The sequence below is a fragment of the Pipra filicauda genome, unplaced genomic scaffold, assembly GCF_003945595.2.
Source record: "Pipra filicauda isolate LSUMZ 115617 unplaced genomic scaffold, ASM394559v2 scaffold336_size1087642_pilon, whole genome shotgun sequence".
NCBI lineage: Eukaryota > Metazoa > Chordata > Aves > Passeriformes > Pipridae > Pipra > Pipra filicauda.
The window spans coordinates 300,001-327,263 of NW_024104461.1; the positions used below are offsets into that span (position 1 = coordinate 300,001).

The 27,263-nt window shown below is 57.4% G+C and overlaps 3 protein-coding genes across 5 annotated transcripts in view; 2 read left to right on the forward strand and 1 right to left on the reverse strand.

The window, feature by feature from the left end:
• The window catches only part of LOC113996139 (vasoactive intestinal polypeptide receptor 1-like), a 13,752-nt gene extending 13,706 nt beyond the window's left edge, over positions 1-46 (reverse strand). Inside the window, exon 1 of the mRNA XM_039384043.1 lies at positions 1-46. This exon is cut by the window's left edge and continues 301 nt beyond it. The gene's annotated coding sequence lies outside the window, so the exon portion shown is untranslated.
• Positions 47-6,238: 6,192 nt separating this feature from the next.
• Positions 6,239-10,794, forward strand: PRR29 (proline rich 29). 3 transcript variants are annotated; one of them, XM_027711915.2, is made up of 6 exons: positions 6,239-6,339; positions 6,825-6,951; positions 8,929-9,038; positions 9,826-10,001; positions 10,121-10,191; positions 10,356-10,794. In XM_027711915.2, the coding sequence occupies exons 1-6, from the start codon at positions 6,262-6,264 to the stop codon at positions 10,385-10,387; spliced, it is 594 nt and encodes a 197-aa protein (XP_027567716.1). In that variant the 5' UTR covers positions 6,239-6,261; the 3' UTR covers positions 10,388-10,794. The 3 variants fall into 3 exon arrangements, with proteins under 3 accessions (XP_027567716.1, XP_027567717.1, XP_027567719.1); XM_027711916.2 differs by having other exon boundaries at positions 10,124-10,191; XM_027711918.2 differs by having other exon boundaries at positions 6,849-6,951.
• A 182-nt stretch (positions 10,795-10,976) lies between these two features.
• LOC113983088 (1-acyl-sn-glycerol-3-phosphate acyltransferase alpha-like) lies at positions 10,977-19,000 on the forward strand. The gene is made up of 6 exons (XM_027711868.2): positions 10,977-13,136; positions 15,970-16,103; positions 17,358-17,533; positions 17,657-17,752; positions 18,039-18,111; positions 18,280-19,000. The coding sequence occupies exons 1-6, from the start codon at positions 12,952-12,954 to the stop codon at positions 18,474-18,476; spliced, it is 861 nt and encodes a 286-aa protein (XP_027567669.1). The 5' UTR covers positions 10,977-12,951; the 3' UTR covers positions 18,477-19,000.
• The last annotated feature ends 8,263 nt before the right edge of the window (positions 19,001-27,263 follow it).

Consider the following 27,263-nt stretch of genomic DNA (forward strand, 5'->3'; position numbering starts at 1 on the left):
GTGTCCCCCCGGCTCTGGCTGTCCCCGAGTGCCGACGGGCTCTGTTCCTCTGCGAGCCTGAGTGTCACAGCTCCTGCATCTGGAATATGGAGGCTCCACCCTCCGCTCCCCCTCCCCACGCAGAGGGTTGGACAGAGGAGCAGCTCGGGAGGGACCCCCCAGCCTGGCACTGCCCAGCCTGGCCACTGCTGTGCCCCCAAGCACCGCCTTACCTGCTCCCAGCTGGGCCCAGGGGGATGCACAGCGGGCACAGGGACCCCTCTCACCTGCTCCTGGGATGCTGCAGGGCTGGAAAACTGCTGGCTAAAGGCTGTGGGAAGTGGGGGTGCAGCTGGGACGGGGTGCAGGGGGCACCCCGAGGGTCACGCTGCACCCCGGGCAGCTCCACACCTGGGAGTGGAGGAAGGTGGGGACCCCACAGGAGATGTTGTGACCTGGGGCTGTGCACACACGTGTGCAAACACATGCCCTGACACATGTGTGCCTGCCTGGACACATCTGTGCCCATGGCATGGGGGCAGTGGGGCTCCTTCAAGCCCTCCCCCAGGGTGGCAGGAGGCTCTGCTGGCCCCAGTGACAGGCAGTGCTGCCCATCCCTGTCCCCTTCACCACCCTGCCTGCTCGCTCAGCTCCTGCCTCTCCTCCCTGGAGCACCCCCAAATCCCTCCCCAAAACAACCCCCCTGCCCAGAAAGGCCCAGAAAGGCCCAGGGTGGGCACTGGGTGTCCAGCAGCCACCCACACCTCTGCAAAATAACCTGAACTCTGCCCCAATGGAGACTTTGGATCTTGGCTGAGCTTGTGAGTTTGGTGGTTTGGTGGATGACGGGTTCTGGAACCTCAGTGCCAAACCAGAACAGAGCAAGGGGGTGCTGGGGGATCCCGGGAACGGGAACAGCCTGGCATGGACACACACCTCCCTGAGCACAGAACACCCAGTGCTGCCTCCCTGTATCCCTCCCAGCTGCCCTTGGGGCCAGATATGGCCCCCCAACCATCACCTGAGCTCTTCCCCTTATGTAAAAAAAGATATAAAAGTCTGTATAAAATATATAAATATATATAATATATAAATTGCATATAGGAAAAATAAATATATATATGTAATTCTCCCTGCTAGAAAGCCCCAGCCCCTCCAGCAAGGGGAATTTTGACTCAAACATCACCATTTTAATGATTCTACTGACAAAGCAGAGAGGGCAGGAGAGGTGAAGGAAGGAGGAGGAAACACAGGAGTGCAGGGAAGACACTGTGATAATGTCTTGGGAATAAAGAACCAACCTTGCACCCCTAGACCACCCAAAATCCTCCTCACTGACACAACTCGGGTGAGGGTGATGGTTAAAGAAGGGACTGAAAATGCCCCTTCGGCCTCAGTGCTGAAGGGCAGAGGGCTGGGGGGGCTTCACTGCACTTAGTACTGGGGTGGGAGGAGGGAGAACCACTTCTGCTGCTAATTTTAGTAATGCAACATCATTACCATTTCTTAAGGAGGCAGCAGCTCCCAATAACTGCTCCCTCCGTCGGGAGACACGAAGCCAATGAACCAACGCTGCTGTTGCTCTGCCATTCAAAGACCTCAACAGGGTTTGCCATGCAAATTAAATAACCCTAAAAAAAATGCAGATAAAAGAACGGGGCCCTTAACATTTCAAAGGCCTCGTTTGCCATGATTAGGAGTGGCCCACTCTGCTCTCAGCCCGCGGTTAAGTTGACACAAAAGGCTGCCGGCCCGCCCAGGCTCATTAGCATCTAATGGTTCCGCTAGAATGTAAACACCCAAACGTAACCATTTACTTTTCCAAAGCATATGAACACGTGGGAGGGGTGCCGAGAACCAAATTAAACAAAACCCCTGCTGCAAATAACCCTGTGCCCCAGTTGGCTTCGCCCCACGGGCTTGGGCAGAGAGTGACGGGGGATGGGGTCTGGTTTGGGGGTGACCCAATGTGTCCCCACAAGGCCACTTAATTTGGTGCCACCTGGTGGCAAATGGACTGGAGGGAGTGTCCCCGGTTTTGGAGTGGCAGGTCTGGTCCCTGTGGAGGGAAAGGCCAGGGGAGGTTGGCAAAACCTCTCGGTGGGATGTGCATTGCTGTCCCCTTTCCCCAGGAAGCATTTGTCCAGTGGAGAGCCATGGGGATCCCTCAGGTCATGCCCAACCACCCACACCTTCCTGAGCTGCTCCTGCCCTTCCTCCAGCGAGGAAGAGCTGGGGCAAGACAATGGTGGCTTGACCTCCTTCCTGGGGCGGGGTGACCTGCCCAGCCCTGCCGGTTTTAGGGCCATTGTTCCCTTTTGCAGCAGCAAGTGGAAAATAAACAAGGATGAACTCACTTGATTGCAAATCCTGGCCAGCCCAGGACCCTGCAGCCCCCTCTGGGATCCCCAACTGGACCAGCACACGGTGCTCCCATATAGGGTGGTTGTATCCACCCATATGACGGTGAGGGGGATGGTGGTGAGTGGCCAGAGGGGACAGGATGGGAGGATTTGCCTCGGGCACGTGGCTTTGGTGTGGCAGCACAGCCATGGAGGGCTGTGGGTGGCACACGGCAGCAACTGTGTCCCTGCCAAATCCCCAGGGAATCTCCCCAGAGGCTGCCCTCCAGCCACGGGTGCTCCCATTAATCCTCCTCCAGCACTGGAATCACTGCTGGTGTGTGTCGGGAATTAGGGATGACTCAGCCGTTTCCAAAGCAAAGGAAGTCACTGACAAGAATCTTTTTTTGCAAGTGCCAAATGCTCATTTACCAAGGGCTGGAAATTACTAATCGTGTTGTGTTGCCTCCATCCCACCTTGCAGCAAAGTAGGGTGTCCCCACCCTGCACCAACAACCTCTTCCCTGGTTTTGGGCTCTGTGGCAGGAAAGGGTCTGTGAGGGGTGATTTGGATGACGAGGAGACCACAGCGACTGGATGATGGGTCTCAAAGTACCAGCAGCATGAGATCTCCTAGAAAAGGAAAGTGGTATTTTTTGTAGTTACCTTTCAAAATGAGAAGCTTAAACTCACTCACAGTCCTGGACCCACAGAGCATCTCCAGAGATGTGTGCCCAAGTGGCTGTGAGTGACAGTGTGATGGGGGACAGCTGCCAAACTGCCACTCCACATCCTGGGCTTGTCCTGGTGTGCAATGACAAACTGGTTTTGGACTGGTTTCTGATCCCCCTCTGGAGCCAGCAGGGATTACAGGGGGATGTGTTGCCTCAGCGGTGTTTACTTCATCCTCCACGAGTCTTAGGCAAGGCTGCTGACTCCTGCCGGTGTTTCCTCATTTTGGGAATCTCTCTGGCTCCAGTTTGTTTCCAGGGAAGGGAAGTGGCACAAGGGATGTGTTATCGAGGGCAGCTCAGGGTGTCATTGCTGCCGGGCCGTATCAGAGCACAGCTCATCCCGGCTCGATGCATCACCATCCTGCTGAGCCCGGCCTGATGACTGGCTCCCGTGCCCTGGCTGCCCCTGCTTGGCTAATTTGGCAAAGTTTGTCCATGCTCAGTGTCTCCTGCTTGCTCTGCCAGCAGAGATCCGTGCAGAGAGAGCACGGAGGGGCTGGACCCCGCTGTCCCTGCTCCAGGTGCCTGGTGCAGCACCCACACGGTGCAGACGTTCATGGCCAAGGGGTTGGCAGAGGGTCCCTGTCCCTCCTGGTCCCCAGGAGCCTGACCCTGTTTCAGGGCCACTGCCTTGGTCCTGAAAGGCAAAATTCCTGGTCCAAAGCAAAGCTTGTGATGGAACTCAAGCTCTGCCTAACCAGGGCACAGGGCTGAGATCCCAGTTCTGGGTTTGAGGGTGAGGGTTTCCAGAACAAGGAATCCCAGAGTTACAGGAAGAGAAGGGCTCGAGAGCTTCCAAAAGGAGGGCTGCCAACAAAATCATCTGCTGAGCACCCTCAGGGTGTCTCTTGGCACAAGTCTCATCCTGGGAGTTGGGTTTGGCAAGGTGGCTCTTACTGGGGACGGGGGGGTCCATCCCCACCAGAACTGTAAACTCCTCTGATCCCTCCTGGGCCCTGCTTTCCTAGGATGTACATGTGGATGGCTGATGTGCCATCACCAAACACTCCAAGGTGGGGAATATAAACTGACCCTGGGCTGTCACCTCTCCCCAGTGTAGGTGAGTTGGCTCATGAGGGTCCTCACCCCCCCTCCTTGGTGAGAAGAGCTGGTACCTCCAGCTGGAGGATCATTTCTGCCTATAAAAGGTGTCTCTGGGCAGTGTCCTGGGGACAGCACAGCCACAGTTGCCTTTGTCCCCAGCCCACAGGCCTCACACTTGCATTTCTCTGTGCCCAGACTCTGCTTTCCTGGCCAGTGCCTATCATGGCACTCAGCACCCATCTGGCTGTTGATCCTCCTGCTCATCCTTCCTTCTTTTCTTTCTTTTTCTTTCTTCCTTCTTTTCTTTCTTTTTTCTTTTCTTCTTTCTTTCTTTTTTCTTTCTTTTCTTTCTTTGTCTTTCTTTTCTCTTTCTTTCTTTCTGTTTCTTTCTTTTTCTTTCTTCATTTCTTCCTCTCTTTCTCTTTCTTCTTTCTCTTTCTCTCTCTTTCTCTCTCTTTTTCTCTTTCTCTCTTTCTTTGTCTCTTTTTCTCTTTCTCTCTCTTTCTCTTTCTCCTTCCTTCCTTCTCTTCTCCTTCCCTTCTCCTTCCTTCTCTTTCCTTCTCTTTCCCTCTCCTTCTCCTTCTCCCTTCCCCTTCTCCTCTCCCATGCAGGAGGGCAGACCATAACACTTCCAGAGGGGCTCAGACTGCCATGGGAGGGCTGAGGACATTCCAAGCAGGTCTCCTGCCACCCCTCACGTCCCCCTCTGGCACAAGGTTTCCTTAGACCCTCTCCCCTCATCCTGGTGCTTGAATCCCTCCCCCAGATAAGAGCAGGACTGACAGTCGGGCTCTGCTCATCAGGCTCTGCCAGAAACGAGGAGGAATCAGCACAGTAATTAAATGTGCAAATAATTGGAATTTGGGAGTTAGAACAAAAGGCAGAAAAACAATCCAGAGGGGTTTGGAAAAATTAGGAACACAGAGAAAAATCTAATCAAGCAGAAAATAGCCCGACTGGAGCCAATGGTTGGGGGCTGAGGCCCTTGGAGAGCTCCTCCCCTGGCACTTGGGGGGTCTCGGTGCCATTCTGGGGCAGAACAAGAGTTTTTGGAGAGATCTGTCCCTGCTTGCTGAGCAGGGCTGGCTGCAGGCTGAGTTCCCGGGAAAAGTTCCCAGATCTGCGCTCCTGGTGCAGGGCAGATTTTGGATGCAATATCCATGGAAATAATCCCCCAGAGGGGCAGCCACGGAAATGCAGCTGGTGGAGGTGGGGGAGAGATACCTGAGGCCGGCGGGGTTGGGATCAGCTGGGCTCTTGGAGGGGGAAAAGTGGTTTTTCACTGCAAAGGGTTTGCTGGGGATTAAATATTTCCCACAGACCCACCATTCCCAGCCACAGCGTTTCCCTGGGATGAGCTGGGACATGCAGAGCTCTCTGCAAAGGGGAGATAAATGGAAAACCTGAGCTGGTTGTGGTCTGCTGGACACAAATCCCCCTGGCAGGATCCTGGGAGGGACTGGTGGCAGGGGAGAGCAGCAGGCTGGAGCCATGCTCTGGTGCCACTGGTTTGTGCTCACGCCAGGCCTTGCTGGGATTTCCATGGGGGGATGTGCTGGTTGGTCATTGCATCCCTGGGGGAGTGGTTCAGAAGGTTGGGAGACAGACCCAGGGCACCTGGAACTGTGCCATGGACATCTTGGGGACCAGACTGAGGCTGAGGGACATCCTGGGCCACTGTGCCTTGGTTGTGCACAGGGGGATGTTTCTGAGGACCTATGAGGGGACATCCCGTGGCTTGGAAGGATCTTCTCCCTCCACCAACAGAGACAGACGGGCAGGGGTGTCTCCATCAGACAGCAGGCACTGCACATCCTGGAAGAGCCAACCCCATTCTGACACCCACACCTGCCCCAGACTCAGCCAGACCCATCTCCCACCATTCCCTGCAGAAACACCTCGCCGGGTTTGCTCTCCCCTCCCGGGGCTCCCCCAGGGTCAGGGACACGGCTCAGCCCCACGGGGACAAGCTGCAGGTGCCTCCCGGCCCCTCCGGGTGCTTTTGCCAGCGCTGGAAAGGACCTTTCCTGGGGATACGCTGCGGGGAAAACCAGCCCGGGGACATTCCTTGCCCGGCCAAGCCTCCGGGTTTGTTTCTCCCCAGCAGCCGTGGCAACGATCCCGGCTCCTGCTGCGGATCCGCCCCCCCCATCGCCTGAGCCATGGAAAGGGGGGCAGCAGGAGACCCTCACGGGGCCCGGGGGGACCCCCCAGCAGGGACCTACTTCATCCCACACAGCGTAAGCCCCGGAGAGCAGTTCTGCCTCTGGATTTACGGGATAGGGGGTGGGAAATGGAATGAGGCGGGAGGAGAGAGGGGCTGGGGTCGGGATTTTGGGGGGGCACTGAGGGCTGTGGGGCAGCAAAGCTGCTCGGTACAAAACGCCTCCCTGCTCCCTTTAGAGCCGGGAAGGCCATCCCTGCGCAGGGACGTGTCCCCAAAGGTGGGGACTCTCCAGGGGTGCCGTTCACCCACGTTTGCAGGGCTGCGCCCCTGGAAAGACGGGGGTCAGAGGAAGGGACCCCCTCCTCCGACGCTCCCACCCCCTTCCCCCCGGGAGCAGCTCCCCTCCCTGCTCCCTGCTCCCTGCTCCCTGCTCCTGTCCCCTCCGCTCCCTCCCACCAGCCCCTGTCCCGTCTCCTCCCCGGCTGCCCCACTGACAGGGCACTCAGTTAAACCCGGAGCGGACATTCCTGGGGTTTTCCTTCCCCTCCTCCCTTCCAGCTCCGATCCCTGCGATGTCCCCAGGGAGCCGTGCCGGTGTCCCAGCAGCCCGTGATGATCCTCCAGCAGCTTCCAGGGCCCGGGGCTGTCCTGGCCCCCCCCGCGGGACCCCCGCCCGTCCGGGGAGGTGCGTGATGGGAGAGGTCGCAGAGGTCAGCGCCAAACCCAGCTTAGCTTCATCCTCTTCTCTTTTTCCAGCCTTTTCTGGGCGCGGGGCAGGCAGGGGGGCTGTGCCCACCCTCTGTAGCCTCTCAGGAACAGCCACACCACCCTTGGACGGCTGCTTGGCCCCATGGGAGGGGCTTTTGGGGGGTTTTACCAAACTTGAAGTCTGGGCTGGCTTTGGCCACACCAGGGGTGCTCCCAGGGAACATTTTTGGGGCTTTGGGGTTTTGTTTGTTTGTTTGTTTGGGGTTTGGGTTTTTGGTTTTGGTTTGGTTTGAGTTTTGTTGTTTGTTTTTAATTCATCTGCTTCTTTTGTCCAAAGCCCCATTTCATGAGGGCATGGGTAGCATCACCAGGGACAGCCAGGGTGACAGGGGCTCCATGGCCATGTGAGATGGGACCAAATGGGAACAAGCTGGGACATGTGGCAGCCCGTGGGATGTGCAGGCAGGATGTGCAACTGTCTGTAGGGATTTCTCCCAACCTTGTGCCACCCAGGGCTGGGGGAGCAGAGACAGGGGGGCTTGTGGGCTCTGAGTACAGGCTGTGGACAAAGCTGTGCAGCGTTGTGGGGAGGAGGAAGGTTGAATTGTCCTTAAAAATCCATGGAGGAAAGATGATGCTGAAAATTGGTGTGGAAAGAAAACAGAGACCCAGCCCAGCCCCTCAGAGCCCTGGGCGTGGGTGGGATCCATTCAGAGCTGCCAGAACTTCATGTCCTTCCCCCCTGGTTCAATGCCTGGCTACTGGCCCACTCCTTCCTCCCAGCTCCAGCTCTGGCCACCTCCCAGGCTGTGCTGGGATGCTCCTTGCTGAAGGGCCACTCACCTCATGGGTGTCCTGGGAGCCCATCCCTGCAGTTCTGAAGCATTTGGGGATCTGGCACGTGGGGCACAGGGATGCCCAAACCCTTTTTTTTACCCAGACTCCAACTAACAGGGACTCACAGGTCACGGAATCATGGAATTCCAGAATGGTTTGGTTTGGAAGGCACCTTGAAGCTCATCCAGTTCCAACCCTCTGCCATGGGCAGAGACACCTTCCACCAGATCAGGTTGCTCTGAGCCCTGTCCAGACTTCCAGGGATGGGGCAGCCACAGCTTCTCTGGGCAGGTCTCGTGCACAAAGCCAGCAGGATCTCAGGGGGAGCCCCTCTGGCAGCTTCACAGGTATTTTCCAGGGGAATTTCCCACCTGCATCAAATGGGTATGTTCTGTTGGGGATGCAGACCCAGACTGTGTGTGTCCTCTGCAGTCGGACTGGCCTCAGCCAAGGGGAAACTCAGCCAAGGGGACTGGGATGCTGATCTGCACATGCACGGCTGCTCTGGGTCCCAGATCCTGGTGTGGAGCCAGGCAGGGGCTGGGGAGGCCCCAAACACCCCCAACCTGCTCTTCTCCCAGACCCAGCTCCCAGGAATGGAGATGGGGGCCCTGGGGATCATCCCCGTGGTCCCACCCCAGCTCCTGCCTCCCCCGGGGGTTTCTGAGCATCCTGTGTGTGACATGGCACAAAGCAGAGCTGACCTGGGTGTGCTCCCATGCCCTGCCACCCCAAGGACACCAGCTCTGCCAGCTGGTGCCAAGGCAGAGGCTTTGCCAAGCCATGGCTCGCTGCCAGAGCCGGAGCAGTTCTCCTCCGAGCGGGTGGAAAGTCTGATGCCTCCAGCACCACTAATCAGCCTCCAGCGAGCCAGACCAGATGTTTAATCACATTTGCAAAGAAGAAAAGGCTGAAATATGGCTATTTTGAAGCTTCATCTGAGCAAAAGAATTTTTAAATGCCGCGTGGGCCTTCCAGATTGGGGCGGGGGAAGTCTGGCTTCGCTCCCGCTGCTTGGGAACGAGGATGAGCCTCGGTGCCGCCCCATCCCATGGCTGTGCTTCTCCTGCCCTTGCTCTGATCCCTCTCTGACGCAGAACCCTCCACATTCTGGCAGATTTAATCGAGTTGATGATGATTCAAAGCTCCCAAATGCACCAGGTGCTGATGAACAGCCTGGCTGTGTCGGCACTGACGTCCTTCGGCTTTGGCCCAGCCACTGCCCAGGTAGGGGCCAGGGGTGCTGGATGGGCAAAGGGACCAAGGGGGCAAAGAGGTGGGCAAAGGGACCTTTCCAGGGCTGCTCAGGAGAACGGAATGACCATGTCCCACTCTGGCACAGCATGGGACTCCTCCGGGTGCAGAAGCTGGGTGGTCTCAGCCCAGCTCAGTGCAGGCTCTGCAGCCCCCTGTGGTTTTGGAGCTCTCTGTGCTGGTTTGACCCCCAGCTCTGCCAGCACAGGTCACATCCAGGCTGCTGGGAGGTGGTTTTAGCCCAGCTGGGAAGAGCCAGGACCCTCCCTGTGTGCTCAGCAGGCAAGGATGGCTCTGCAAGGGCTGTCATTTTAAAGTTCGCCTCGAACTAAAATCACATTAAACATTTCATCTCCTCGGGGGGAAACAATGGTGCTTTCTGGACAGGGGTGGGAGCTGGGCTCTGGGCAGCTGCTGTGCTCGCTGCCAGCTGGCACCTCTAGGCATCCACCCCCTCCCTGCCCTCCCAGTGCCCGCCAGTGCAGTGCTGGCCCAGACTGGACCCTGCTGTGGCTGGATCAAAAGGGCTCTTCCAGCAGCATTTTGAGGTCCCATCTGTGGGGCTGCCACCCCCCCGTCCCCAGCAGCCGGGTCCCCACGCTGGCTGACCGTGGGGCTTTGTGGGGGGCCGAGCCCACCCAGCTGGACCCTGGGAGCAGCCAAGCGTGGCTCCGTGGGAACTGCCTGGCTGGTGCTGCGGGAGCAGGGGCCCAGGGGCACGAGGAGCTGGCACGGCCCTGCCTTTTGTTCTTCCCCACAGGCGCTGGCGATGCCTTTGCAGACTGAGGAGGAGGAGGAGGAGGAGGAGGCAGTGGTTTTCCACCATCACTACATCCCCTACCCGGGTCCTGTTCCCGTCCCGCCGTGGCTGGACCCGGGGCGGGATCGGGGTCCGGGGGCCGTGCGGTTCCTGGGCTCGTTGGCTGAGGATGAGGGGTGAGTAACGAGGGGGGGCTTTATGCCGCCTGGTCCCCGGTGGAACAGGACTTCCAGCCCAAGCTGGGACACGAGGGGGAACATCAATGCAACATTCACTTGTCCTTGCTCCCCTCCAGCAGTGCAGTGCCCCCTCCTCCACCCCCCAGTGCCACGGGGACAGTGGGACCCAACGTCCCGCCAGCAGCAGGTAAGGACACGTTCTCCCCATGTCCCTCAACGAGGAACATCTTCCCTGGCTTTGATCAGCCAGGCAGCCCCCACCGAGGCTGAGCCCTCCCTGCTCCCTGTATCCATCCGATCCCAGGGCGGGACATCCCTTGCACATCCTCCAGCTCCTCCCTTTCCCCACAGAGTACTACAGCGTGCTGGAGGAGAGGCTGTGAGCTCCAGGAGAGGCTGTGAGCTCCGTGCTTCCCAACGTGGTTCCTCTGGCACATCCCAGCCTGTGATCCCAGAAGATCCTGGATGGGTGCTTCAGGATACCCATCAGTTTGGGGTGGTTTCCTCCCCCTGAGCCACCTCGAGGCAGGGGTGTCACAAAGCCTGTCACCCAACCCCAGGTGACATCCTGATCCCAATCTCTGCATCCATGAGGACTGCACGGGCTGTGCTGTGTCCTGGTGGGTGGGGAGAGGGGAGATGTTCCCAGCCCAGATGGTCCCAGTCTTCATTGGTCCCTTCAGATCTCAATGCAGCACATTGCCTGTAATTAATTTGCTTTGTTAAGAAAGCCCCTGCTGTCACTAATTAAGCATCTGTAATTACATGGGCTGATGGCTTTGTGCCTGAATGTGGGGCTCCCTCGAGGCTGGAGGGTGAGGGGGGTGCAGAGCCTCTTGTACCCAGGGGGGATAAATCAGTGCCTGGTGTGGGTGCTGGTGTGGTGTGGGGGGGTGCTGGGGGTTGGAGATGGGAAGCAGAGTGGGATGTTCCTGGTGTGACTCTTGGGAATGTCCTGTGCAGTGTTAAAAGTTGGACTCGATGATCCTTGTGGATCATATTCCAACTCAGAACATTTTGTGAGTGCAGGGAGAGTTGGATCTGCCCTGCAGCTCACTCGTGGTGGGAAAGCCTGAAAAAGGGAGATCATGGAGTTTCCCAGGGTTCAGTGTCCCCTCTGCTCACCAGGAAGCTGGAGGAAGTGGGGAGAGATGTGTTTTGGGTGCAGGAAGATGTTCCCTGCCTCTGCTACCTCCCCAACCCCACTTTGGGGTGACAGCCCTGCTTCTGACACCATCCCCAAGAGAAGAGTTCCTGGCAGGAGACCTCAGGGCTGGTGGTCCTCTGGAGCTCAGAGGATGCAGAAGAGCAGCTGCACCTTAAATCCCCTCCTGGTGCCCCCACTGGGCACGAGGATTGCCCTGCCCCTCCTCTGGGGTGGAAGGGAGACTTTATCCTCCCTGTGCTCTGGGACAGGCAGATCTTCCCCAGCCTGGCTCCTGCTGAAGCTGGACGAGAAGCCCCCAAATGTGGAGCAGGAGGGTCACGTTGGGTTGCAGCATGAAAGCCCAACTCCTCCAGCTGGGAACCCTCTGGGAGGTGGCAGGACTGGCTGGGCAGAGCAGAAGGGAAGGGAGACATCCAAAAGCAAAGCTGAGTTTGGTGGGAAACCAGGCTGGTGCACAGAGGTTTCCAGACAGAGACAAAAAGAGAAGAAGGAGGTGAGGAGTCACCTGGAATGGGGTGGACAGGAAGGGTGGGCTCAAGACACGACCCAGTCTTAGCTTTAATATGAGAATAATGAGAGAAATGGGAGGGTGAAGCAATGGGGATTGCAACACCATGGTGGCCCTCTCTGGGTCACTGGTCAAACTGGGGCACTCTCCAGTTGCAACTTGGGCTAGTGGAAGGTGTCCCTGTCCATGGCAGGAGGTTGGACTGAGATGACTTTTAAAGTCCCTTCCGACCCAAACCATCCTGTGGTTCTGTGATTTTATGGTTCTGTGGTTTGGGCCATGGACCCACCAGGCTGGGAGGTGCTGCTGGTGGCTGAGACCAGGCCACAGTTATCTGAGCAGTGACAAGCACTTGATTTCTGAAAGCAAGACTGGAGTTTCCACAGGGCAGCCCAGAGCTGGCCTGGATCCTGTGTGCCCAGTGCGAGGGCAAGAGAGCAGAAGGAGAGGCTAATTACAGCCCTGTGGTGCTAATTGTACCTGTGAACACATCCAATGCAATGCAGCCCCTGGCTGCCAACTGGGGCGAGGGCTGGCATCTCCTCTGGGCAAGGGCTGGCATCTCCTCCAGCCTGGGGTGGGAGCAGGGGGCAGCAGAGCTCAGCCCTCTGAGGCATTGCTGGGCCATTGGTGGCAGATGGGAGGGAAAGGGCCCAGGGGCTCCTCTTCCCAAACTGGGGGAAGAAGAGAGGTGGGAAGCACTGGCACCACGTGCCTGATGTTGTCCCAGTTGGGGAGGTATCTTCCAATAATCTGATACTCTGCAGGGTGAGGTTTGGGGATCAGCAGGTGCCAGCAGGTAACTGTGACAGGCCTTGCTGGGGTGATGGGCATGGACCAGGACCAGCTCTTGCTGTCCCTACCAGCTGAGACCCCCTTTCCCAGGGTTGGACAGGAGAGATTCCCAGATCATGGACACTTTTGTGGGTGACAGATCTGATCACATCAATTTTGAGTCACCGCAATGGCTTTTGATAGCCCGGGAGGGCACTTACCCAGGGTGACACCGGGGGTGACTCAGGGTCCCGGCGCTGACTCACTCCACTCTCCACCCTCGGTGGGGTGCCCTGCATCCCATGGGAGCTGGTCCATCCCCAGGCCTGTGCACAGGGTGAGATACACACAGTACCTTCCCCTGGACCAGCCCCAAACACCCACACACTGAGACACCTGAGTCACCTGCCACGCTCCTCGGCGTCCCCGGCGCCACTCGCCCTCCTCCCGGGGACGAGGACTGAGCTCCCCAGCACCCTCTGGCCAGGGGCAGCACCATGGAGGTGGTCCTGCTCCATGGGCTGCTGCTGCTCCTGCCCTTGGCAGGGCTGCTGCTGTACAGGTACAACACCACCTTCCACTACTTCTGCAAGGTGGCCTTTTTCCACTGCTGGCTCGTGGCCATGGCCACCATCCTGTCCCCCTTCGCGGCTCTTCGGGGACGCTCCGTGGAGAACATGAAGTGAGTACGGCCTTGGGAGTGTGGAGATGGTGTGGAGATGGCTGGGCTTGGCTGAGGTGGAGGAGCTCCTGTGGTTTCGTGGACACACTCTCTCCTGCCCTGGCTGTACCCGGAGCTGCGTCACAGCTGGTGGTTGGGCCCTGGGGCTGTGGCGAGGGCTGTGGTCGTGTCCATCTAGCAGTGAAGGTGTCTCTGCACCTTGTGGGGTGGTGGAGAGGTGCTGGCCATGCCCAGGGAGGGTTACACCACGATGGAGGTGGTCAGCTGGACTGGGACTTGAGGTCCCTGGGGCAAGAAGGAAAGTAAATCAGATCATTTTTGATGGCAACACTGGGGTCATCAGTTGGGTGGGTGACAGGGGGGGTTGGCAAAGGCTGGAGGTACCGTCGTTAGCAGGGTGCAAACACACATCCAGCGCTGTCTCCCTGGCACTGCAGCCAGGTCTTGCCCTGTGGGAACCTCAGGGATGATGCTTTGGCAAAGGCTGGTGAGGCCCTGGCACAGGTTGCCCAGAGAAGCTGTGGCTGCCCCAGCCCTGGAAGTGTCCAAGGCCAGGTTGGACGGGGCTTGGAGCAACCTGGGCTGGTGGAAGGTGTCCCTGCCCATGGCAGAGGGTGGCAATGGCTGGTTTTTAAGGCTCCTTCCAGCCCAAACCATTCGATGGTTCTGTGGTTTTGGGGTGTCTCGGTGCCATCAGCTGCCAGGAGTGACACAGCCATGCCCCGATGAGTTGTGTCCTCATGCTGTCACTGTGCTCAGGGGTGGTGGCAGCCGAGATAACGTCGCTGTGCAACACGAGAGGAAGATCTGGTTGCTTCTAAGGGTGTTGCAATCCCGTTGCTGGATTCCTGGGCATGATAACATACCAGCAGAGATATAATTATGTCAGAGTGAAAAATACCCGAGCTTGAGGTATTCGCTGAGCTCGAGCCATCACGGAACTGTGCTGATGGACTGTGGCCCTCAGCAGGAGTGTGGTCAAAGGTCTGATGTTATCAGCGTGTCGTGCAGCCTCTCTGCCTGGTCCTTTCTGTGCAGGAATGCTGTGCACACATCATCATCATCATCATCATCATCAGGCCAGGCTTCGTGAACGAGGATTTGGGAAGGGCCCTCCCCACGTTTGTCACAAGCACGCTGGTGGCTAAAGAGGCCAATATGAGATAGACACGTCTGGTTACAAAAGGCACAGCAGAAGGACTCCTTAGGTGGTAAATTCTGCAAGGCACAATTCCTTCTGCGTTGCCTTTTCTCCTCAAGGGTGATCCTGCTGCGCTCTCAGAGGAAACAGCTGCGTTATAGATGGTGTGTCTGCAGACCTCCCGGTTGGAGGCCAGAGTAGACCAGTTATGGTGATCAATACGGCCAAGGAATGTGCAGGAATGCTGTGCACACACACACACACACACACACACACACACACACACACCCCATCCAGGGCTCCTCCAGCCCCGCTGCCAACGCTTCCGGCTCAGGGCGAATCCCCGAGTGACACGGGGGTGACTCACTCTGCCTTATCTTGTCCCACCAACACCAAACTCCACCGGAGCAGCACGCCCAGCTCCCTCTCCTCCAAATCCCAAAGCCTCCGGCTGGGAGTGCATTCCTGTCATTAGTCGTGGCTTTGGGGCACTGCTTCTCTGCAGACACAGGGATCTCTGAGCCTGCAGGGCTGGGTGGTCTTCTGGTTCCACGGACCCTCTAAGCATCGTGCCTCCCGCTCCCTCTCTGCCTGCCTCTACTCTCTCCTCCCAGACTTCTCCCCGCTACCTGGTGCTGAGCCCTTTCCCTGTTCCCCATGGGCTCCCTGGGAGCAGTCACTGCCAGGTATGTGGACCCTGGCACAGGTGCTCTTTGTGCTGAGGATTGGAGAGTGCCCAGCTTTTTACCTCCATTGTGGTGCTGTAATCCCTGTTGCTCCCTCCTCCCTCCATTCCACTCATTATTCTCATACTGAGCATCACCTTTCACTGCCATCCCAATCTTACCCTTCCTGTCCAGCCCTCTCTGGATGTGACATCACTGTGTGATGCCACACAAATGAAACCTCCACCTCTTCCCGACACTGCAGGTCCGGTGAAGCTATTTGTGATTTCCTCTAAGGAATGTATCTGGTCTGGTTTTCCCTTCCCTGCCCTCTCCTACTCCACCTGCATCACAAATCTTGGTCCCTGCAGTGCTGCCCTGGAGTCATCCACATCTCTGTGGACCTGTCTGTCTCAAAACTGTCCCTCTGCACGTCCCTCTCCAGTGCTCATCCATCTGCATCTCAGCACCTCTTGGTTGTGGTCCAGCTCCTCTGGCTTTGGGTATGTGCAGTGCTGGGCTCTGGGCTTCCAGCCCACACACAGATCCAGCTGGGCACCTGGGGGAGCCTCCAGGTCAAGCTCACCTGGCCAGAGGCAGCTGTCCTCACTGGGATGTGATCATTCCATCCCATCTCCCTCTTCTCTCTCTCCCCCTCTCTCCCCCTCCTTCTCCCTCTTCCCCTCTCCCTCCCTCCCTCTCCCTCCTCTCCTCCTCTTCTCTTTTTGCTTTCCCATCATCTCTGGACACCACAAAGCCTGTTTTTCCTCTCCCACCAGCTTGTGCTGGTCCCTGTCCTTCCTCAGCAACTGCAGGGCAGACTCTGCCACTGAGACACCGAGGCCTCACCTTGAGGGTGGGTAGAGGGTTAGTTAGGAGTTATACAGGCTATAAATTTTGCTGGGAAAAGCAAAGCATTCCCAAGACTGAACACAGATCCACCAGGGCAGCAGACCAAGGCCAGGCTGGCCCCTCCTGCTCCCTGGGGGCTGTGCAGATCCGCTCCCCACACGGGTTCTCTCCACAGGCTCCTGCGCGCCGCGATCCTGCCCCTCAAACGCTTCTGTGGCATCAAGCTGCAGGTGAGGGGCACAGAGCACCTCAACAGCAAGGAGCCCTATGTGATAGTTTGCAACCACCAAGCTTCCCTTGACCTCGTGGGTACGTGCAAGGGAGAGGGGGGTGTGCCCATCCCTGCATGGGCAGCCTTTGGGGTGCTGGGGAGGGGGGGGGGTCCAGGCTTGCTTTGGGGGGTCCCAGTGAGGTCACAAATCCCAGGATTTGTGCAGGGAAGTGTGGTGGGCTTAGCCCAGAAGAGCTAGTGGGACAGGGGTGTGCTGCAGAGAGAGGGCTGGGACAACAGGAGATGATGCCAGGTCACCACAGCCACGGGGCTGGGTTGTTCTGGAAGCCATTGGGCACGACTTAAAGTCCTTTAAATCAAGTTTTAAAAAAAATCCAACCTGGTGCTATATTAGGGTGTAAATGACTAAATAATCTGTCTGTCCACTGATCTAATTTGTCCCCTCTGGAGGGTTCCTCTCTGCAGTAATCACCCCTGTGCTGGTTTAAAGGTAAACCAGTAGGGGAAATGAACTCAAAAGAGAGATTATAAATCAGAATAACAATTTAATAAAATAATACAATAAGTACAATTATACAGACAAACAATTGATTTTAACCCACAAAACCCAAATGTATAACCCAGCACCCTGGGGCATGAACAGAGTGGTGTTCTTTGGGCCCCCTGAGTCCAAAGGAAAAGGAGAGGGGAAAACCTGTTGGTGAGAGTGCTGGTGCAGTCTGGTCAAGAGTGATGATTGCAGTCTGGTTGAGAGTGGTGATTGCAGTCTGGTTGAGAGTGGTGATTGCAGTCTGGTTGAGAGTGGTGGTTGCAGTCTGGTTGAGAGTGGTGATTGCAGTCCTCCTCTGGATCCCACGAGTGGTAAAAAAGGTTCCAAAATTCCAATTTTATATATTCTCCAGTTCAGGCAGGAATGCTCAGTCCTTCCCTCAGAGCAGGGAATTCCATAGAAGGGTGTGAGGACAGGAACATCTTCCTATCTCGAAGGCCTCTTAACGCCCAGTTTATAGCCTGAGGAGTCAGGGGTGCTCTGGGCAGAGGGTGTAAATGCTCTATTGATAACAGCTTCTGGGAAATGGCATGGAAGGCTATAGGATACACAGTTTTGGGTTACACCCATATCATGGTGAACTGGTCTCAGCTGTCCTAACTAGGACAACCCCTCAGGGATGGGGTGGCTGCGCTGCAAAATATGTTCCTGGTATTCAGCTGCTTTGTCCAACCTGGGAGTTAAATTTCCAAGCAGTGAAGGATTTTCCAAGCTGATTTTTCTGCCTCAGATAATCTGGGTTTGGGAAGGTATTTCAACAGCTCTGCCATCCCTCCTCCAGGCATGGCAGAGGTCATTCCTGAGCGCTGTGTGCCCATTGCCAAGAAGGAGCTGTTGTACATGGGCACTGTGGGCTGGGCCTGTTGGCTCAGTGGCATCATCTTCATCGACCGCCACAGACGAGACGCTGCCATCGATGTCATCTCCCAGACAGCCCGGACCATGTGGCGTGAAAACGTGAGGGGGGCTGGCAGGAGGGGGGGACTGGGGGGGAAACACCCGTGGGGTTAAAGGGGGTGAGTGGAGGACTGAGGTGCCCTGGCTGTGGTCCAGTCTCATGTCTCTCCCTGTCCTGTGCAGCTCCGAGTGTGGGTTTTCCCCGAAGGCACCAGGAACCAGAACAAATCCATGCTGCCCTTCAAGCGTGGGGCTTTCCACCTGGCTGTGCAGGCTCAGGTGAGGGAATATCCTTATGTTCAGTCAAGGGTTGGACTCGATGGTCTTGGAGGTCTTTTCCAACCTAAATGATTCCATGATCCGCCCCTTCTGGATGGAGCGGGGTGGAGGTGCACTCTGGGACAGTGGGATGGAAGTCTTTTTGGTCCCCTGGGACAGGCACTGTGCTGTGCAGGACCCAGGGTGGGACAGGGACCTGCTGAGGCCTGGGGCACCGCAGGAGCTGGAGTCCCACCTGGGGAGGGGGTCTGTTTGAAAGGCACCCCTGACCCTCCGTGTCCTTTAGGTTCCCATCTTCCCCATTGTAATCTCCCCATACTGGGACTTCTTCAGCTCCAAGGAGAAGAAGTTCACCTCTGGTAAGTGATGGACAAGAATTCCCGTGCCAGAAGGCAGGGCTGGCAGTGGTGAGGAGGCAACAGGGGGGTCTCTTCGTGGGACACTGAGGTGTGGGGAGGCAGCTGATGGTGAAGGTGGTTCCTGGTGATTCCTTTAACAGCATTCCTGGCCTTTCCCTTCTCTCCTAGGCACGTGCACCATCCAAATCCTGCCCAAGGTGGAAACACGGGGCCTGAGCCCCGAGGATGTCCCCGAGCTGACCGAGGCTGTGCGCAGGGCCATGGCCGAGGCCCTGGCTGAGATGTCTGGGAACCCCCGCGGGGACCAGGGCGGGGGCACGGGCAGCCCCCAGTGCCAGAAGGACCCAACTGGGACCACTTATTAGGCAGAGGGAGCGAGTCCCTCGGGGACACAAGGGAGGTATGCTGTCCCCTTGTCCCCTGAGGATGTGTCCACCAGCCCTGCCACCGCCCCGGCAGGACGGTGCCCTGGTGCAAGGGGAGCAGAGCAGTGCAGGACAGGGACCAGGCAGCTCCCCAAAAACAGAGCGAGGTGCCCCCCGAAACCCCTGGTTATGGCTGTGCATCCCCTGTGTCCCCCACACCTGGAGCTGTGTCTGTCCCCTGGGATGGCTCCTGCCTGCACCCTGGGCAGGGGGGGATGCTCCAGGCAGGGCTGGGGGTTCACAGCACCATTTTCCACCCCTGACTTCCCCCAAGGGCGTGCTGGGTTCTTCTTCCAGAGGCTCCTAAAATGCTGTTGGGATACAGCCAGCTCTGGGGAGGAGTCCAGAGTGCAGCACGTGGCCTGGGGGGACACGAGGTCCAGGGGATGTTGCCATGTGGGAAGAGCATCCTCGACGCTGAGTTGTGAGCCAAGGCTGCAAGATTAAACGGGCTGTAGCTGGTGCTGGGTGTGCTCGTGTCCTGCCTGCGTCTGAGGAGCTGGGGGGAGCATGGGGAGGGGGAATCCTTCTCCTTAGGACCGTGCTGGGGGCCTGCATCCGTGCACATGGAGCATCCCTATGGACACCACAGCGTATCCCCGGGGTGTGGTGCTGGATGGCGTGAGGAGCACAGGGCAGGGGGAGAGTGACACTGATCTGACCCGGAGGTAGAGCTCTCCCTGCCTTAGTAAGTGCACAGGAAGAGCATCTATTAAAACCCCAAATACCCAGAGGATCCTGGATTGTGCCCACCTGGATCAGGAGGCTTCAAGATGTCTCCCCATGGCTTCCAGACCGTGGCATAGCCAGGCCCATCCACCAGCTGCCAACTTCCCTGGCTGTTCCTCGCAGTCAGGCAGGGATTTGGACATCATTTGGCTCCTTCCCAGCTGAGTAGCTCCTGTCCCAGCCACGCCAGGGTTGCAGCAGGGCAGGGACAACTGCAGGGGGGGGGGGCTGTCCCCTGTGCTGGGAGCAGGGTGGGCAAGGCTTCACCTCCCATCTTCAGCTAAAACCTGCAAACCACGGGCAAGCGAGGGCACAGCACTGTGGATTGGCACCATTCCTGCTCTCAGGAGCAGCTGGCTCATTATGGAGGAAATCCTGCAAATCTGTGGCAATCGTCTGCCCAGACAGATACCAAAACATCAGCAGCAGGAAAGAGGCTTCCCACGAGCAACAACTCACCAGACTAGGAACTGTCACACAGAGATGGTCAAGGGCAGTGTGCACACGAAGCATCCCATGTCCTAGAAAACCCCTTTAATCCCTTCCTTCCTGCCAGGGGTCCCAGTGTGCAGCTCAGTCTGTTGGGTCTGAACTGACTTGGTGGTCCCACCACATGCCCACCACCTTGGGTGTGGTTTGGCTGCTCAGAACCTTGAGCCCAGCAAAGGTTGGGTTTAGGGGTTATGCATTAATAGGAACACAGACAGGTTTGGGTTGGAAGGGACCTTAAAGCCCATCCTGTCCCACCCCCTGCCACAGGCAGGGACACCTTCCACCAGCCCAGGTTGCTCCAAGCCCTGGCCAACTTGGCCCTGGACACTTCCAGGGATCCAGGGGCAGCCACAGCTTCTCTGGGCAAAGCATTGTCCAAGCTGGACAGCCAGGTCCCAGGCAGAGACCTTGCTGGCTTGGCCACTGCCAGTGGAAGGTGAAAGCTTGGGGAGAGAAAGACACTTCAGCACAGGGACTCTGGGAGCACCTTGCTTCCCCTGGCCCTCCAGACATGGAGTCTGCAGTGACCCTGCCCTGCTGCTTGGTCGTCCAGCCCTGGCACAGCTGCCAAGGGCAGTGGTGGAGTCCCCATCCCTGGAGGGATTTGGAAGCTGTGTGGATGTGGCACTTGGGTCAGTGGTGGCCTTGGCAGTGCTGGGGGAGCCACGAGCTCCTGGCCACGTTGAACCACCCCTGGGGTGCCTGTCAGGGCACTGACCCATGGCTGCATCCCGGGGAGGGGTCAGGGTGGACCTGGGGCCATGCTCCCAACTCCTGCCCTTGGGGGTGGCAGGTCCAGCCTCCTCCAGACACCAACACTGTGTGGGGCTGCTCCAAAGGGCAGGGGGGTGGGCACAGGGCTGTATCCAGCCATACCTGAGCAGGGCAGGCATGGGGACAGCAGCTGTGGTCATCTGAGATCCCATGGAAAGAGGTCAACCCCCTCCATGGCTTCCTGTGGGGTGATGGCACGTTTTGTCCAGAGAAGCTGTGGCTGCCCCATCCCTGGAAGTGTCCAAGGCCATGGTGGACAAGGCTTGGAGCACCCTGGTCTCATGGAAGGTGCCCCTGCCCAAGGCAGGGGGTGGAATAAGATGAGCTTTAAGGTCCCTTCCAACCCAAACCATTCCATGATTCCCACAGCACTGCCTCTGCCCACATCCCCAAAAGGAAGGGAACTGCAAAGCAGGGAGGAAACCCTGCAGAGCAGGGGATGTGCTCTGAACACCACGTGGCTGTTGTGGAGCTGCCTTAACTTTCTGGAATTCCCACCAGGACAGAAGGAAGGAGCTCAGCCCCTGCCCTGGCTGGTGTCCAGCTCCCAAGAGTGGTGCAAAGAGGAACGAGAGCAGCCAGAGTCAGCACCACAACACAACACTGTCCTGTTCCTCTACCCAGATTTGATGAAACCGGAGGAAACGGGGCAAAAATCCAGCCTCAGATGTGTGATCAGCCCAAACAGCTACTGTTTGGTTAAGTTTGAAACACCTGTAAACTTGCCCTTTCTGAGGATTCACCATAAACTCATACAATACAATACACAAACTCATATAATACAATGTCATCATGATGTGCTGCCTATTTTCGTTCCATTTGTTCCCACTCCACCCTGGCACCATTTCCCAGCACAGCAGTGTTCAGGTGAGTCCTGCCCCCAGGGTTTGAACCTCTGCAGGTTGTAGAAACCTTTCCCAATATTGCAAAAATCCAGCAGAGCCTTGAACCCAGGAAGCTGTGGGTAAACGTGGCCTGAGCTATATCTGCAGGTGCCTGTGGATCCCTCTGCCAGTCCTTGTTTGCTCACTGGATGGGAAGCAAAGATCCCATTTCAGGGCCTGCAGAGGGGCAGACACAGGTCCAGAGCGATCCAAGCCCTGCAGGAGGAGGCTGTGGCCGTCCTAGACATCCACTTCCAGCTGGAGGCATGAGGTCTCCAGCCCTGCCCATCCTCTCCCTCATCCTGCACCTCATGGCTGGGGCATCTGCAGCCCCCTCTGTGTCTGTCTGTCTGTCTGTGCCTGCTGGCATGGCTTTAGCCTCAGCTCCTTGGGAATTCCTGGAGGGAGCTACTCCCTTGCTGGGGGTCGTTGGCCAGGGTGGGAACGCTCAGGCTGACGGGCTGTCCCTGCCCATGAGCATCAAGGACGTGGCACTGGGGGCTGCTGGGCTGGTGGCCCTGGGGTGGTTGTTGCAGGTGCCCTTTGCTTTGAGCTGGGAAGCCAAGGGGAGCCCAGAGGCAGTGTGGGGAGGCTGGGGGAGGTGGTGCTGCACCCCAGCACAGGTTTCTGCGTGTCCAGGGGCTCTTTGAGGTCTCCATGGGGTCTGTGCTGGGTTCTGTCTCACCCCCACACCCCTCTTGTCATCACTTCTCCTTGCCAGGAGGTTTGTGGTCACAGCCCCAGCTGTGATGTACCACCCCAGCCCAGCCATGCTCTGGGTCCAGGTGACCATCGAGCTGCTGGGAGTGCACAGAACCCACCCCATCACCTGCTGAAGAGGGAGGTCCAGCAGCCTCAGATGCACCTGAACTTCACCTTCGCTGTGAGTGTCACCCCAAAACAGCCCTGAGCAGGGAGGGGATGTCCTGGGGATATCCTGGACAGTTTCCAGGAGTTTTCACCAGCTCCCCTGAGCTGGGGCTGTGATCCTACACAGGGCTGGGAGCAGATGTGACTTCCCCATTTTTTGGCAGTCTCATCCCTCATGCAGACAGAACTACTCCAGGCTCAGCCCAGTTATCCAGTGGCTAAAATAATCCCCTGGTAGGAGACCTGCAGACCAGAGCAGGGTGTTGGGGGGACATTTCTTCCCAGCCCCTGGCTCAGGGAAGGTGTCCCTGTGGGTGAGGAGAGCTCAGGGTCACCCAGAGTGAGCAGAGCACCCTGGCCATGGCTCATCCTCACCTGCAGCCTGATGTTTCCCCCTGCAGGCTCCAGAACCTGTCAGTGGGAAGGAAGAAAACCTAGACCTGCACATCTCAATCCAAGGAGATTCCCTGAAGGTGTCTGAGAAGAAGGAGGTGAAGTTGAAAACACTGGACCCTGGGATCTTCATATAGACAGATAAACCTGTCTACAAGCCTGGCCAGTGAGGTGATGGGGGCAAGATGCACCACCCTGCTCTGGGCTGAAGGACCTGGTGGGAGAGGGCTGCAGGAGGCCCAGCCTTGCTCCTACACTGCGTGGGAATAGGAGGGCTCATCCTGGGATGCACTGGAATGCCCAGCACTGACAGAGGGCAATGCTAGGACACCCTGGTAGTGCTGTTGAGGGCACTGCAGGGCTTGGGGGGATTTCCATCCTCCCTGAGGATGAACTCACTCCTCCATCTCTGTTTCCCTTTTCCGGTGAAGTTTCGAGTTGTCTCTTTGGATAAAGACTTGATTCCCATCAATCAGCAGGTGAGAGGAGGGTTGGGGTGGGAGGAGGTGACAGGGCTCTTCTGCACTGCCCTCCTACAGTCCCAGCCAGCCGTGGGAGAGCTGTGGGAGGCAGCCAGTGCCTTTCCCCTTGGGAATCCTGCCCCAGCCTGCTCTGCCCAGTAGCTGCACTCCCTGGGGGCAGGGATGCCCTGTGCTGTTCAGGCTGCAGCAGGATAAGGAAAGAGAAAGCAGGATTGCACGTGTGACACGGGAACGGACCCACGCGAGCTTTGAGATGGGAGTGGGAAGCAGGGAATGTGCTACTGATATCCATCAGATCAGACACCAGTGTTACAGGTGGGCTCAGTTTCTGGCACCTCTGAGCAATCACTGGGGTCTCTGGAAGTGGAGGAGGTTAAGAGATTAAGATGATGCTGGACTCTTGCTCAGGCACTAGGAGATGTCACCTCTCCATGCCATGCTGGCAGTGCCCTCAGTTCATCCCAGACAGAAGTGCCCACAGGCTCAAAATCCATCCCAAGGCATATTGAAGGGTGGGAAGTTCACAGCATCCCACAAATAAGTCCCTGTACTCCATGCGTGGCTCCATTGCTGTCCCTACCCTGGGGAGACCCCAAGGAAAGCTCGGAATTTCTCCCCTAACCATCCTCTCTTTGCCTTGCAGCTGCCCCCGATGTTCCTGGGGGTCAGTGCGGGATGGGAGGGCAGCGTGGCTGGGAGAGCAGGCACACAGCACAGCCACGGGCTGTTGGGCTGCGGAGTGCTGGGCTCCCGGGGTGCTGACCCCGCGTATCCCTGCGACTGCTCCTCCGGTGATCCAACAGCACCCTCTGCCAACCGGGATGAGAATTGCGCCAAAGGACGGGAAGCGTTGACCTGTTTCCTTTTTGAAGGGGACTTCTGGGTACGGGATTATTGTTTAGGTGCTTTCGTGTTCTTTTGTTCTGCCAACACACATATATCTTTTAATAAAGGGCTGTTATTTTTTCTTTTTCCATACTTCCTCGACTGCAGCCTCTTAACTTTGGATTTACAACTGCTGAGAGGAAGGAGTCTGGTCTGCCTCATAATTCATCCTTCTTAGCAAAACGCTTCAGTCTCATTAAACTGAGACAGAGGGTCAGGGCTTTTTTCCCTGGGTGGCACAGCACTCGTTCCCTTTTCGGAGGCCTGCGCAGAAATTGGCCGTTTGACTGCCAAAATTCCATACAGACCAGGATTCCTCCCAGACAAGAGGTGCCTACCCAGAAAGCTTTTGCTGCCCATGGAGTTCCTAGGCTGCCCAACCAACTGCACCTGAAAGCCAAAGGTTCCAGGCTTTCTTTCCTGGGGATAAGAGCTGTTGTTTGCTTTTTTCAGCCCTGCGCTGAAACTGCCAATCCGAGTGCCAAAATTCCATACGGACACAGATTCCTCCCAGACAAAAGGTGCCAGGACAAAGCTCTTGCTCTCCATGTGGCACCAAGAGTGTCGCACCAACTGCACATGAGAGACGGAGGGTCAGGGCTTTCTGTCCTGGGTGGCACAGCAGTTGTTCGCTTTTCGGAAGCCTGTGCAGAAACTGGCCGTTCAACTCCCAAAATTCCATACAGACAAAGATTCCTCCCAGACAAAAGGCACCACCACGGAAAGCTCTTGGAGTGCCCGTGGAGTGCCAAGAGTGGTGCACAAACGGCACTTGAGAGATGGAGGGTCAGGGCTTTCTTTCCTGGGTGGCGCAGCAGTCGTTCGCTTGCAGGAGCGCTGGGCAGAATCTGGCCTTTTGACTCCCAAAATTCCATATGGACGGAGATTCCTCCCAGACAAAAGGTGCCCACACAGAAAGCTCTTGCTGGCCATGTAGGGCCGAGAGTGGTGCACCAACTGCAGTTGGGAGACGGAGGGTAAGGTCTTTTTTCCCTGGGTGGAATGGCAGTCGTTCGCTTTTCGGAGGCCTGCGCAGAAATCTGCCGTTAGACTGCCAAAATTCAACACGGACGAAGATTCCTCCCAGGAAAAGGGTACCTGCACAGAAAGCTCTTGCTGCCCGTGCAGTGCCATGGTTGGCCCACCAACTGCACATGAGAGACAGAGGGTAAAGTCTTTCTTTCCTGGGTGGCACAGCAGTTGTTTGCTATTCGGAGGCCTTCGCAGAAATTGGCCGTCCGACTCCTGAAAGAAAGCCCTGACCCTCATTCTCTCAAGTGCAGCTGCTGCACCACTCTCAGCACTCCATGGGCTGCAAGAGCTTTCTGTGTGGGCACCTTTTGTCTGGGAGGAATCTGCATCCGTATGGAATTTTGGGAGTCAAACGGCCAATTTCTGCGCAGGGTTCCGAAAAGGGAACGACTGCTGTGCCACCCAGGAAAGAAAGCCCTTAATCTCCGTCTCTCATGTGCAGTTGGTGTGCTACTCTTGGCACTCCATGGGCAGAAAGAGCTTTATGTGGTGGCACCTTTTCCCTGGGAGGAATCTTTGTCCATAGGGAATTTTGGGAGTCGGGCTGGCAGTTTCATTGCAGGGCTCAGAAAAGCGAACAACAGCTCTTATCCCCAGGAAAGAAAGCCTGGAACCTTTGGCTTTCAGGTGCAGTTGGTGGGCCAGCCTGGGCACTCCATGGGCAGCAAGAGCTTTCTCTGGTGTGGCACCTCTTGTCTGGGAGGAATCCTGGTCCGTGATGAATTTTGGGAGTCAGACAGCCAATTTCTGCGCAGGCCTCCGAAAAGTGAACGACTGCTGTTCCACCCAGGAAAGAAAGCCCTGACCCTCCGTCTCTCGTGTGCAGTTGTTGGGACACTCTTGGCACTCCATGGGCAGCAAGAGTTTTCTGTCTGGGAGGAATCTTCATCCGTACTGAATTTTGGGAGTTGGATGGGCAATCCGTCTCTCAAGGGCTTTCTTTCCTGGGTGCAATAGCAGTCCTGCAGCACTCAGTGGTTTGTGTTCCCGGGGTGGCTCCAGGCTCGGTCTGTTCCTGCACTGAGCCAGAGCTCCTGCATGGAACATCTGCCTCTCACTTGCTGGGACAAAATACTGTGCTCATCCTGCTGCCCCACCTCAGCAGCCCTGCAGAAACGTCCCCAGGAAATCCCCTCTGGAAGGGGAAACCTCACAGGAAAGGGAGGTTGTGGCTGCCCCATCCCTGGAAGTGTCCAAGGCCAGGTTGGATAAGGCCTTGAGTGACCTGGTCTAGTGGGAGGGGAGTGGAACTGGGTGAGCTTTAATGTCCATCCCAGTCCCTTCATAATCTATGATTCTCATGCTGTCTCTCTCTCAAACAGTGCTGGGGACCTTGTGGCTGAGGGCTGGGGCCTCTGCACCACAGGGTGGCTGTGAGAGCTTTTGCTGGGCAGAAACCTCCTTGAATTTCCTCCTCATTACCCTGAGAAGGTTCTGTTGATTCAGTGCCTGTCTGTGCTTTACTCTGCTCCCCACAAAAACCCCAGTGTCCATCTTGTCCCCTGTCAGGTCAGCGCTCCCACCTGCCTGGGTGAGGGGCTGCTGCCAGCCCAGAGCTGCCAGGGCTCTGCCTCTCCTCCACAGGCCATGGTCTGTCCCTGCTGCTGCCCCCACTGGGCCCCAGGACTGCCCTGGCACTTGGCCCCATGGAGGGAGGTGAAGCTTAAGCAGAGTGGGGAGCAGCCTTTCTCCTTCCAGCGGTGCTTTTGCAAGGGACTGTCCACTCCTTGTCCTCCCAAAGCTTCCAGGTGGGCAGGATTGGACCCCAGACCCCTGCCCAGGAAGCCCAACCACGCCATGTGGAGCAGCTCTGGGGGTGGTTTGGTCAGAGGGACAGGAGTGTCCTCCAGCCAAGCCCAACCCTGGGTGCCAGGTGGGCACCCTGGGCCCAGTACCAGGGATGTGCCCGTGACAGGGAGTTCCTGCCCCCCAGGCAGGCAGTGGGACCCCCACCCACTCCCTGAACACCCCCCCCCCACCATGGGGTGCTGAGCCAGGACAGGCCCAACAGGGAGGTGGGGCCGTGTTGAGCTGGGTGGGATGAGCCCCAGAGCGGGGAATGAGTGCCCCCCAGCCTTGGGGAGGGTGACAGCTCCCCTGCAGGACCCCAGTGTGCTGGTGGCTTATGCCCCTTCTCCACGTCCCCCCAGGTCTGCCAGGAGCAGAAGCTGGTGCTCATCATCACC